Source organism: Opisthocomus hoazin, chromosome 5 (assembly GCF_030867145.1).
Source record: "Opisthocomus hoazin isolate bOpiHoa1 chromosome 5, bOpiHoa1.hap1, whole genome shotgun sequence".
NCBI classification, from domain to species: domain Eukaryota; kingdom Metazoa; phylum Chordata; class Aves; order Opisthocomiformes; family Opisthocomidae; genus Opisthocomus; species Opisthocomus hoazin.
In genome coordinates, this window is record NC_134418.1 from 10,827,933 (window position 1) to 10,841,729 (window position 13,797).

At 39.1% G+C, this 13,797-nt stretch overlaps 1 protein-coding gene across 2 annotated transcripts in view; it reads left to right on the forward strand.

Annotated features, from left to right (window-relative positions):
- The window catches only part of FAM193A (family with sequence similarity 193 member A), a 90,273-nt gene that overhangs the window by 45,661 nt on the left and 30,815 nt on the right, over positions 1-13,797 (forward strand). Inside the window, exons 8-11 of one of the 2 annotated variants that reach the window (XM_075420393.1) lie at positions 3,734-3,878; positions 8,628-8,705; positions 10,277-10,389; positions 10,540-10,782. In XM_075420393.1, the coding sequence (XP_075276508.1) occupies positions 3,734-3,878; positions 8,628-8,705; positions 10,277-10,389; positions 10,540-10,782 (579 nt within the window). The remainder of the gene's footprint in view (positions 1-3,733; positions 3,879-8,627; positions 8,706-10,276; positions 10,390-10,539; positions 10,783-13,797) is intronic. The other variant, XM_075420392.1, reaches the window with a different exon arrangement.

Here is a 13,797-nt window from a genome sequence, read left to right on the forward strand (position 1 = left end):
TCCATGCTCCATGCTAAGAGCAGTTTGGTTAAGTCTGTCGCAAGTGATGTTGCTCACAATGAATGAAGAGATTTGTGATGAGTCCTCCTTTTGCTAGTATATGCTAGAAAGGAAAGCAAGAAGACAAGAAAGCTTAATTGTCACTAAGTTCAGCAAGAAGTCTAAGGTCCCTCAGAATAACTTGTCTAATGGGTTTACTTGAAACCGAGTTAGTACTGAAAGCTTTGCCCTCCCCCCCTCCAGGAAGGTGGTTCTGTTGCTGTGTTCAGTAGCATGTTGTTCAATTGCGTATTTTTCCAGGGATTGGTGTTTCACTTCCCAGTACCACTGTCACTGACACCCTCTCCCTCGGTAATCTCCATGCTTTCTGACACGGCTTCTTGGCATCTCTTACTCCATCAATCCTGTCTATATCTTGACTGTTGTTATTGCCTTCATCTGCAGAGATGAGAGTGGTCTTAGTGAAGACATTTCTGAACAAAAGCATTGGATTGTTTTCATTTGCCTGTTGTTCTGAAGTGCTGCTGCAATTAGTCTGAGCAACAGGAGGTGTTTCTCTGCACAACTTCACTGTAGTGACAGCTACCTTCAAGCCTTAAATACAATGAAGTCGGAATCTCTTCCTGCAGAAATTTCTTTTCCAGTAGGTCTGTGTTTGCTAAATAGCTTTAAAGGTGTTTCACATGAACTGTAGTTGTGCCTAGATTGATTCACATGAGCCTTTTTGAAAGGAGAGGTTCAGCACAAGTTCCTGTTCCGTGGTTTCTGTTTTATATAGTGTATGTCTTGTTTTTCTTTGGTAAACATAGATTACTTCTGTTTTCATGGACTCCTAGGATTTTACTGCTGAGTTCTATAGGTCTTGAAGAGAATTAGGTAGGCTTCACTGAGAAATTTTTCTGCAGAGTAATGTGCCTTCCATTGGGAATTGGCAGGGAATGTTCTGTCAGAGCGGCCTCACGTGGAGAAGCAGGGATCAGCCTAATCCCCTGATCATTTGGGCAGTAGAGAATCATTCGCGTGCAGTACAGAAGGTGTTGCCAGAGTTTCTTTGCAAAAGAGCATTGGTCTCATTGTTTTCTTTTCCTGAAGAAGAAATGTTAAAGGGTGTTTTGGCATCTCAGCTTCACTTAGATTTTGCGTGTTCATCCTTTCACTCATCTCATATTTAAATCACTAAATCTTTGTGTATCTCTGGCTTTTTCAAAATATATAGTTAGTGTGCTGTGATTAGTTCCAGGGATTCTTGTCAGATGTCAGACTAGAAAAGATGTTCCTTTCCGGATCTTTAAACGTAGCAGTCTTGTGGGGATGGAGGTTACTAGCTGATACGAGATCAGCTGTGTCAGTATTTTGCAAGACTGGTCATCTACTCATGGTAAACCACCAGGGTCTCAATGCATTGTATCTTGTTCTGCTACCTAGTCAACACCTCAGGTTTGTTTAGGAGGCACGCTCTGTTGTACACTCTGCAGACCAGCTGTAAGATCCATCCATATGCTTATCAAGAGTTACTTAATCAGCAGGGCTTCTAGATCAGGCACAGTATTTCATAAGGCTGTATCTTCATAATCAGTAGCTAACGAAATCCAGTCACCTGCTTTTCACAGGTGAGTGACTCGTACTTCCTGATGGAGGTGTCTATATGAAATGTTTCTTGGAGGTTAAATATCTTTCTTGGGTTAAGATGCTTTTGATTACGTGCAGCCACTGGCACACTTGCCTGCTACGTTCAGTAGACTACTTTAGTAGGGTCTGGTGATGAAGTAACTAACTGGTAGCCTGGAGCTTTTCTGCCCCCTTCGCTTTCCCTGTATGGGATGGACAGTGCTCAGGGTATATACACAGCTTCGGTTAAATGCCGTAGGCCAAAAAATTCTGGGTTCCTGATCAAGATACACAGGCGTACAGTGGGATCTATGTCAACAAGTCTGCTGTGGAAGATTCATTTACTGTAAAGTAAACAATTCTTGTTAATTTTTATATATGTGTGACGCTTTTCATACCGTTTTTTACTGCAGTCCAGGAATATATTCCACCTGTGTTTACAGGACTGAAATATTACCTAGATTGTTGCTTTATACGTGCCTTGGGGCGTGAAAGCATATTTACTAGTAGAGTGTTAGCCTTTACTCAGAAGTCACAACAAAAATTGAAAATGTAAAAGTTGTTGCATTGCTAATCTGAATTTAAAAAAGATGTTCTTTCTGCTTCTGACATCAGAGTGTATTTAACAAAGATTTTATGCACAACTAGTGTTTGAAAGAATAGTACTACTCAGCAGCAGTTATGAGAACAAATTCTTGAGTTCTATACAGTAGGGATCAGAATTTCACGTAATTGAGTAATACCAGAAACACGCAGTTCAAGAATAGTAGTAAATCATGATCTGGTAACAGGAACTGACAGTGTTTGCATTGATAGTGAGGAAGTGGTGTATCCTAAAGTCACTGCATCCCTCTAAACTGTGTTTTGTACTCTGGCAAGCATGGAATTATAAAGTTTTCAATGTGCAGAATTGCTTATGCACCGTTCTAAAGTGGCTGTGCTGCAGGTTCTGGGCAAAACCAACAAAATAAAACAAAATTGAATTTATTGGCAAAGTCATGCTAATGGCTGTAACTTAATGTGTGTTTGCTCAGCTCTTCATTATACTTAATTGCCACATTAAAATTAAGGGCTCAGTTCTTTGCCAGATGATAGGCAGGACTATGTACATCTTAGGCTGGGTTAGCATCCTGTTGCAGTGGAAGTCTATAACAAACCTCCTTGAAATGCTGGAACTGGGCTTTAAATGTCAGGTTTTGAGATGCTTGAATTTATGTTTTTTCTGGCACTGGCGTTGACTGACCACCCAACCTCTGTGTTTAATTAACTACCAACCAGTTTCCTCTTAATTTTTGAGTAGGAGAAATGTTGAAAGGCTTCAGTTTATTTGTGTCAGTTTACAGGTCATTAAAACTCAGTGTGCTTTAAACACACATTATCTAATAGAATTTTGTCTCTTTATTTATTTCTGTAGTCAAGACTTCGGGAGTTTGCTTATTAAGGGTCATTGTGATGGTGCACTCTAATCAGTTTTTAAAGGCATTTGCTATGCAAAAATGTAGTAGTAGAAAGGAAGGTAAATCTCTCCTATTTCTGAGACTCCTTACAGAGAGAGTCATCAGTGAACAGCATAACCACGTTTTGAACTTGATGCCACTCATGTGATAGTAGATAACTGCATGTAACCAAATTATCTCATTTGCCTCATGCTACGGCACTTTTCCCAGCTGGAACTCCAACTTGTCAAGTAATCTTTTTAGCATTGATCATGAGAGTTGTGATTAACAAGCTTCTGGCTTAATTTTTACTATATAGCTCCTCAGTAAATAGTCAACATGTATATGTAGCTGTCAGAATTTGGAAGGATAAATATATCAGGCAAGAAAATTTGAATAAATACGGCTCCGTAGGTTTGACATCTGGTTGCTTGTGGGAAAGAGGCTCTAGAAATGTTGCACTTCCCACATTCTTGCTATTGTTGGTTACAGAACATTGGAACAAGCAGTTGTTGGGTATTTTTTGAAAAATTACTAAAAATACTCAGTTTTGGGATACAAGCAGCCGTGTGGGCCTAGGTGTTTCAATAACTTCACTTTAACAACACTTTTTTGGTTGGCGGAACTTAAAAGTCTGATTTTTTTCGGTGAAATGTCTCTTCTATAACAAGCACTGTTTGAACTTTTAGGCTTGGAACAACACACGATTCCTGTAGTGAAGATATGTATAGTACCTTGCTACAAAGGTATCATCAGCTGGAGCAGGAAATGGGTCAAGTTGCTGAAGCATGGCTTGAATGCCAGAAAAGAATAGATGATTATGTTGATGAACAGGTAAGAATCATGTAAATGTAAACAGTCTCAAGAATGATTATGTAGGGAGCAGCCCATGCAAGGCTCTGCCTCCAGTGAAGTTTCTTTGGTGTTTTTATCCAGAGCTTTGAAACAACAAAATGTAACTTTTTTCATTGTTGTCAGTCTTTCAGAATAGAGAAGGACACTAACCTACCAATACATAATGGTGATCGTATAGAAATCTTCAAATTGTTGAAGCAGATTGTTGTGCCATTGTTTAGAGATGATCTTTGAACATTTTTGTAATTACTTTAGCCTGTAAATTACCTATAGCATAGTAATCTGGAACTTTGTTGTGTAGATGTCACTAGGAAAAGGGGGGGGGGGGGAACCCCACCCCACAAAACTCCCTAAACTTCCAAAATAATAATTGCACTAAATGAAATTCAGAGGAGAATAGATTGCTTTTAAAAACTATTGCGTGTTGCACAGTGTAATGGTGACCTTTGAACAACTGTCAAAACCAGAACTCCAGAGTCTCACTACGTAAATATTTGAGACCTCTGAAGTTATCCTTTTTTAATTAAGTATATGTTCTGACAGCTGATTCTTCTGAGTTTGTGCTACATTTCAGGAAATAATCATCATGTTGTGCTGACTCCTACATCGTCAAGAGCTTAATTTTTTGAAAAATAGCTGTTTATTTTGCAAGTGGTTGTTTATACTCTCCCTAAACTGCTCATGTGCTTTTTGTCTCATATTTAGAGAACTTGAATTTTTTTAAAACACCTCAGGATAAGTCTTTGAATACTGTTTAGTTCAATCCTAAGTATGTTAGAAGAAAGAATGTGTCTTGAAATAGTTGAAGATACAGAGCTTTATAGACCTTTTCATAGATTTTGAAGTTTTATGAGCATTAGGAATATGGAGATCGAGTTTGAGGTTTAGTAATGCTGTGTTACTCCTATAGATAACATGCATATTATAAAGTCTTACAGGACACTGTAAATGTCCTTCAGAAGCTGTTCCCTGTGATGAAGATTTAAGTGAACTTCTACCATTAATTCCAGTACTTTCGAGATGGAGACAGGACCTATCTGTTTTTAGAGATTGTTCTGTATTTAGGGTCTGCATCTGTGAGATATCAGCTAGAAAGTTTCCTCTTGGTCTGGCTGCTTTTGTGCACCTAAATATTTGATGGCAGCTCAGTAAAATTTCATCATCTCACATTTTGTGCTACTAGAAATCATTTTCCCCATGGTCTCAAGGTGTTGTGGCTGTCTGATGCTACCTCTCCAGTAAGAAAGGGAGCGGAGTTCACTTCTCATCATTCACTTCTTTTTCCAAAAGATGGAATTTCTTTAGTCACATTCGTATCAGGCTTCTGACTGGTTGATCTGCACCACTTCAAAATCAACTCTTCACTGATTTTTCTGCATTTTGCTGTATCAAGTGACCATGCAACTGCCACAGGTGTGGTCTTACACCATTTTTTTTATCTGCTCAGTGAAGCGTGTATCCTGATGCAAACAGAAACCCTTGTCCATTTGGGGAAGCTTAATATGATGACTTCTTATTTCCTAATGACCAAAAAAACCTGCAAGGGGGTTGTGTAGGGGAAAATTCTAAAACTTAAAGGAGATACTGATATTTTTATTGGTATTGATATGTAGAAAAAACATTTTCACAATCACGCCTTAAAACTTGTTTTGGTCCTAACCTGTGGTTATACTCTCTTGGTCAAAAATACATCATTCAGTGTGACCTTCTTACCTGAATTTGTGGTGATGTTTTTGTCAACAAGGTAGAAATCAGAAAGCCTGGCTACTATGGAAACTGTGGATCTTAACAGTCAATGCATGTTCATTATTTGCTGCCTCTTGGCTTAACAAAATGGTAAGGTTTCATTGCTAGTGTATCAACGGTTAGAACGCAGGCCATCACAGAGGAAGTTTTAAGTAATGGTCCTCATTTATCTGCTGTGGATCTATACCAAAAATTTTAAACGGGGCATCAGCAGAGATACATAATGGACCCTCCACTACGCTGTGTTATCTTGTCAGTAGCTTTTGCAAGCAATACCAGTACTACTTTTTTGAAAGACTACGTAAGACAGCTGTCATGCACAGACATGTAACTTAATACACTGATATACCATGTGTGTATGCTGTAATAAAATTTAGAATAAGAATTTGCTTGTATCGGCACCTGTATTCTTCACATGTTAAAATCTGAGGAAGATGTTTAGGGTATCTGGAATATAGGAGAGTTTAAGTGTATGCAGCTTGTACCTTCAGATCCTGTTATTCTTACCAGATTTAGACTACATTTAACTTAGGAAGTCCTGAATATATCTGGATCATTTCCACAAGTAATGGCTAGATAGTCTTATGTACTTGCATGAAAGCATGAATGCCTTTGACTGGCTCCATGAGAAGCCAAGGAAAGCTTCTTGCTTGTCTGTCCATATGCATGCATAACTTCTTTAAAAAATATTTTGTTTTTACAGTCCTGGTCAACTTAGTAGATAAAATAGTATTGTACAGGCATAATTGTTTTTTGTCTTTATGGTGGCTGTATAAATAATTGAAACACTCACTATTTTTAGGTGCTGAGAGTTTGTGATAAGAGGAATTATTTTTATTACTTCTGGTGAAACAGGGTAGGAAAACGGGATTCACAGGTGGAATCTGGGTTGTTCAAATGTGCTATTCACATTTGATACAGAGTTTAAAATTTGGAAGCAACAAGTGTCCTGTGATGTATGTATGAACATCAAAATTCTCACAGGTGATCTAGAGGTATGTGTCAGTTCTGACCAAACTGCCGGTTTTGTTTCATGATTAAATCTATTTCAGAATGTCTTGTCTGATGGATCTCAAATAAACAGGGATGAAGAAAGAGGGTGCTAGTGGACCTCTCTTCTCTATTGGGCAGCAGTGGTAGCATATTTGTTGCAGATGGGCAAGACTGAAGAGTAAATTTTTACTTTTGATGGCATTTGAATTTTTCTCCCACTCCCTAGCAGAATTCTTGGGCATGAATCGTGTGGTTTCCATTGCAGCTGCTTTGCTCTGCTGAAATAAATATTCATTGGGGAAAAGAAAGAGGAGAGAGAATTCATTGCTTATTATTTATGGAATTAATAACTTAAGATACTTGCAGACACAGAGTACTGGAAAAGCTGCAAAGCTGGAAGTAGGAAAACTTCGGCTTCAGCCCCTGTTCCCACCAATACTCAGGAGTACCAAGACTTAAAACGTGCTGGTTTTTTGGACAGTTTCTTACCAGGCTTGAGTAGGCAGCTTCCAGTTAATGCACTGGCTGTTTTAAATGTCATTCTTTGGCATTAAAGTCTTCTTTTATAATGTATAGTGAACATAGGTGCCTGTCTTTGATGGTGAGGATTCAGCTAGGTGACAGGGCAACTAAACCAGTGAGTGTTGCTGTGTGTAAGTATAGCTTGAGGGTGCTCAGAAGCCGATAGTACAGCCAGGGTGAAATTTCTGATGTTCTTGGCTGCAGGCTCTGCAGTACCTTTTAGTGTGACAAAGGAACAGTATCAATGGTTCAACAATATTTCATGCATACTTTTTTTTAGGAAAAAAAACCCAAACGTGCACATGATAAACTCATTTTTGGTGTTAGTGTAACCTCACTGAATCAAGGAAAATCAAAATCCACAGTAGTAATTAGAATTACATACTGCTGATTGTTTCAGGAATTCATTAGGCAAAATTTTACCACTTAATACTGTTTCAAATCCCCAGCTTAGAATTTTGTTTTAAGTTAAAATAGTTAAATAATGATAGTAGCAATAACACACGTAGGTTTATAGTAGGACTTTAAACTTTTGATCAAGTATGAATTTCTGGAGGCATGCTTTTGAAGAAAGAAAAAAAAAGATTGCTAGTGGTGTAACCTACTGGACTTTGGCTCACCAGCATAACTTTATGAAGCAATTTGTTGTATTCTATAAGGTAGTAGATTTTCTTTTTTATTAATGAGGTAAATGAAAAGAACAACTGTACAAGATAACCTATATAGTTGTTTTTCCTCACTGATGAAGTCGTGCTCTTAAAATGCTGTAAGGTATAAGAAGAGAAGTTTTGTTCTTGCATTTTGCTGTGTTAAATTCGTGGAAGCTTTTGTGTTCCATCGGAGTGTATTTATTTACTAAATCAGAAAAATGTCATTTGTGTACAAGAAGTTAGGGGCTCTGTGTGCATTTATGGTGATGTGATTCAGGGATGAGTAATTATAAAATATTTTTCCAGCCTTGGCTAGATCATGGGCCTGAAATACATTGAGGAATAAAAGTGGTAAAGAGTGTTAGTCTAGGCTGCTAAATTTTGTTGAGTCTTCTCATTTTTTTGACTCTTTGATTGGGTGGTTAGTTCCATGTGTGTTACATCAGAGTTTGCACTTGAGCCTGTGTTGAGGCCTCACTGAAAGTCCTGTATCTCTACATTTTAATGGATTTTAGTGGATCTTAGATGTTGAGGATTTAATGCCAATGGAAAATGCTATGAAATTATTTAATGAAAAGAAATATTAACATAAGGAATAACAGTCGAAAAATCTGACTGAAAAATAGTGTAAATGAATATAAAATCTAAGTGACTTAAATCGAATGATTAGCAAATAAAATAGACTTAGTAGTAACTAAGTATGTAAGTACTTCCAAAATAGTATAGACAATCTAGTTTTAATGAAACTGAGACAAACTGACAACAGCATAGATTTTCTATGATTAAATCAATGAGTTTTCCTTAAATTCTGTTTTAGATGGCAATGAAAACAAAACAACGCATGCTAAAGGAAGACTGGGAATTTTTTAAACAGAGGCGTTTTATTGAAGAGCAGGTAGGATTTTTTTCATATACCATACTAATTTATACTAATGCTTCATGTATATTTGTAAGATGCAAACATAGGAGTGTAGTATATTGTACTAGTTCTGTGCAATCTAATGCAACTATGCCAGACGTGAAATTTGGTCAGCTAAAATACAGAAAAGTAAGGTCCAAGAAGAGCATGTAGTAGTATGTAGTCTCAGTTACTACAAGCTAAAACCATAAGTCTTAGGACTGAATACCAGGTGTTAAAATTCTTTACACAATAAAAGGGGAATTTTTGGTGTCTTAGAGTGGGATCCAAAACAGCCAATGCATTGAGCATGGAGCTGCCTTGAGGTATGTGATAGGGAATGTTGTGTTCTAGAGTTTAACACATTCCCAAGTGTGAGCCACAGTAGCAGGGCAGATGATTGCATCTGCTATGACTCTGGAGATGGCTCCTACATCTGTTTCATGGGGAAAAGGCTGAACGGAACTATCTGCCTTTTTTAAGCTGGAGCCAGGGAGGGGCCGGTAGAAGTTCCTACCTTTTTATAAAACTACCTGCTGTTGGAGACACAGTATTCTCTTCTGTAGCCTAGAAGTGTTCAAATACGTATCATACTTTCCAGAAGAGCACAGTGTGATGTGGCTAGAGTCGAGGCTGGATGGGGAACTTATCTGTTCCTATACCACTGTGCAGAAAGAAATGCTAGTCATGAGCCAGAGAAAGAGAGAGTATGACAGTACATTTTAATAAACTTAAGCTTAAATTGGCAATTTCTCGAAGCAATCAGCAGTAAGTACTTTTTCCTATAAGGAACATAAGCCTGTGTTAACCATGTCTTTAGAACACCTGGTATACAGGGCTTCTCAGAGGACTTGAGAAAGAATCCTCTTTTTTTCTTGATCCTAATTAGGCTTAAGTTAGCTGTAAGCCCATGGCTGCTTAGGTGAGGATCAGGTCTGGGCATCTATAGAAGTGGAAGCTTAGGCACATCCTTGTTTAACCTAAGGTTTGTAGGTATCTAATGAAATTAGGTGCTTTCAGGATTAGGCCTCTGCCAGGTGGAGGTTATTTGGATTGTATTTTTTCACTAATGCAGTCAAGTCCTGTTTTGGGCAGCTACTTCATTCCTCGAATCTATTCCATTGTGGCTGCAGAATTAGTCGTAATTCTTTTTTGCAAGTTAAGGGTGGGTTTGCATCCTTTCTCCATTTGTCAGCAGTGTCCTTTTGTGTATGCTATGAAACAAGACAAGAACTGCTCAAGTTCAGAGTGCAGCAATACCATGCAAGATGCACATACCAATGAGTCAAGGAGGCGGACTTGGCCACTTTACTGTTTTGTAGTAGAAACATACTTGCTTTGAAGAGTTTCAGTGCCAAATGTTTGTTGTTTGTAGCTTTGAACTTATTCCATTTTTCACTCATGATCAAAACACCACCTTCATGAAAGTGTTCCGGATTATTCTGCTTTTAAAATATCTTGCCCAAAGAACCCTTTTTGATTATGTAATTTATTAATCATGATGTGCCATTGAATTGTTAATGGAAAGACTTGCACTACTAAAACACTGCCTTTATAATTTACTTCAGCTTAATAACAAGAAAGCACTAGCTGGGGAGAACAACTTCACAGACACAATGAGACACATGCTGTCATCACGTTTGAGCATGCCTGACTGTCCCAACTGTAATTATAGAAGAAGGTGAGCTGATGTTTTCAATATGAAATCATAATAAATTGTTAATTTCTTGTTCAAGGAAAAAGGAAATACGTTATTGGAACAGGGAGTGTGGTTACTTTAAATGCTACTTAAACAAAGTCATAAAAATCTCTAATCTTAATTCTTGAACAGATGTACTTGTGATGACTGCAGCCTTTCACACATTTTAACATGTGGCATCATGGATTCTCCTATAACGGATGATATCCACATCAACCAGTTACCACTACAAATTGATTCTGCTCCGGATTATCTATCTGAGATCCGCCCACCCAGTATGTCTTCAGCAAGTTCAGGGTCAGGTTCCAGCTCGCCTATTACAATTCAGCAACATCCCAGACTGATCCTCGCAGATAATGGTTCTGCACCAGCTTTGTAAGTTTCTTTTTTTTTCTTTCTTAAAATTTTGTAGTGAGTTGAACTTAAGCAGGTAAGCTGCATTGGCTGACTGTAATTATGTAAGGCTAGTTTTGCCTCAAAATTATTTAATAATGCTACTGTATTCAGCGGACCACAAGTCCAGTGCTTTATGTTGTGCAAACATAATTAATCATAATAAAACATGTGAAGTTTAGATTTCTGAAGACATTGACTTAACAATGTTGCTACAAGCATGTGTAGTGTGTATTTTCCTGCTTTGGGAGTACAAAAACATGAGATACTGATCTACTTTAAAGCATCATTTTAAAATGTCACACTTTCTTAGACTGAACAAGGGAACTGGTGGTCTTTTCTTTGAGGGATGGTGCTTTCATATGAATCAGTTTAGTTCCAAAAAAAACCTTTATTAGGAGGCTTTTAGGATTGTTGAAGTTGTGTTAACTCGAGTCTTGCATCAAAACTTATTGCCCCTATCAGAAGTATCTGCCACCCTCTTTCTTTTATTTAGATCACAATGACTGTCAGATTTGAGGCATTAGTCTAATGGTAGACTTCTGCCCCTTCCGTGATTCTGAAGGGTTATAACTGCTTGGTAGGCTGGCTTCTGTATGTGGTCATGGTACAGCTAACCAGCAGTCTCCTCTGTCATGTGATATTCTAAAGGAATATTTAAAAAAAACCAACTTCAGTACTGGTGGGAACACTAATGAAATACCTATTGTCAGGACAGTCAAGGGAATTGGATTTAGCGTTCTGTGTTAATATGGTGTGATGAATGAGGACAGTGCAGACGCGTGGGACTTGCCCCTCCCCAGTTGATGGACTGCAAGATGGGGACCAGAGGGGCAAAGCCACTCCTGCTGTAAGGGAAGACCAGGTTCGGGACTACCTGGGGAACCGCATCATACAGAGGTCTATGGGATCTGACAAGATGCATCCCAGAGTCCTGAGGGAATCAGCTGATGTCATTGCCAAGCCACTCTCCATGATACTTAACAGGTCATGGCAAGTCAGGCAAAGTCCCTGGTGACTGGAAGAAGGGAACATTGTGCCCATTTTCAAAAAGGGTAGAAAAAAGGACCCTGGAAACTACTGACCTGTCAGCCTCACCTCTGTGCCTGGGAAGATCATGGAACAGATCCTCCTAGAAGCTATGCTAAGGCACATGGAGGACAAGCAGGTGATTTGAGACAGCCAGTGTGGCTTCACCAAGGGCAAGTCCTGCCTGACCAACCTAGTGGCTTTCTATGATGACGTGACTAGATCAGCGGACAAGGGAAGAGCTATGGATGTGACCTATCTGGACTTCTGTAAAGCCTTCAACACAATCCCTCACAACATCCTTCTCTCTAGACTGGAGAAATATGGATTTGATGGGTGGACTATTTGGTGGCTAAGGAATTGGTTGGAAGGTCGCAGCCAGTGGTCAACAGCTCAAAGTCCAGATGGACGCCAGTGACAAATGGTGTCCCTCAGGGGTCCATACTGGGACCGGTGCTGTTTAGTATTTTCATCAGTGAGATAGACAGCGAGATCGAGTGCACCCTCAGCAAGTTTGCAGACGACACCAAACTGGGTGGTGCAGTTGACACACCAGAAGGATAGGATGCCATCCAGAGGGACCTGAACAAGCTCAAGAAGTGGGCCTGTGTGAACCTCATGAGGTTCAACAAGGCCAAGTGCAAGGTCCTGCACTTGGGTCAGGGCAACCTCTGCTATCAATACAGGCTGGGAGATGAAGGTGTTGAGAGCAGCCTTGCTGAGAAGGACTTGGGGATACTGGTGAATGAAAAGCTGAACATGAGCCACCAGTGTGTGCTCGCAGCCCAGAAGGCCAACCATGTCCTGGGCTGCATCAAGAGAAGCGTGGCCAGCAGTTCGAGGGAGGTAATTCTGCCACTCTACTCTACTCTGGTGAGACCCCACCTGGAGATTGCCCAGAGAGGTAGTGGAGGCCCCATCCCTGGAAACATTCAAGGTTGGGTTGGACGGGGTTCTGAGCAACCTGGTCTAGTTGAAGATGTCCCTGCTTACTGCAGGGTGGTTGGGCTAGATGACCTCTAAAGGTCCCTTCCAACCCAAAGCATTCTATGACTCTGTGTTTCTGATGAATATCACTTCACTAAGTTCAATTTTCTTTAAACATTTACTTTTGCATCTACTGTCATCGATGGCTTAATCTTCCATAACAGGACTTTAGTTTCTGAACTGGCCTGGGGACAGCTTGAGAACAGATTATGTGAGCATGTTTAGCTACGTATTCTTTAAATGTGTGGTTTGCAATTTCTGTAAACTCTCGTTAGTTTTGGTGCTGAAATGTCCAAAATTGTTCAATTTGCCTCTTCAAAAGCTGATTCAGTTAAGTCTGAGTATTATTCACTATAAAAAGCCTATTTTTGGGGAAATACCACTGCTCCTTGGGTAAAGGCCATTTTATGCCTCATAATATCTGCTGTGTTTTATTTCCTTGTTGCACATTTGAAATATGCCTAATGGTGCCATTGTTTAATTAAATTTTAGCGCAGTATCTCATGGAATGCAAAAAGATAACATGCACAATTCAGGAGCTCTTTTAAGAGCTCTGGATTGCTGTAGAAACATGAACTAACCAATCTTTGCAACACTTCCCTGGAGCGGGTAATTAAACATGCATGCTCTTTTAGTAGTTGTCTGTATGGAAAAAATTTCCATGAAGTATTTTGGAGCAGACTCCGAAAAGCACGTAGATGTGGGCTTGTCTAGGAACTAGTTGCTGTTGAGAAATTTAAGAGTTACTATGATGTGTTCAACATTGCCTACTTGCTGTTACTGGTTTGACGTTTAATGTATGGAAAAACTTAAGTTTTATATTGTGCTTGTTTCCTCTTCATACTTTCTGTAAAGGAAATCATTGGCATAAGGCTTTCTTCATCAAATTAAAGGTCATCCATATCCTGTCAGTATTAATTTGATAGATTCTTGGTCAGAACACAGTGGAGGAAAACAATTTTACACAGAAATAGCAGAGAA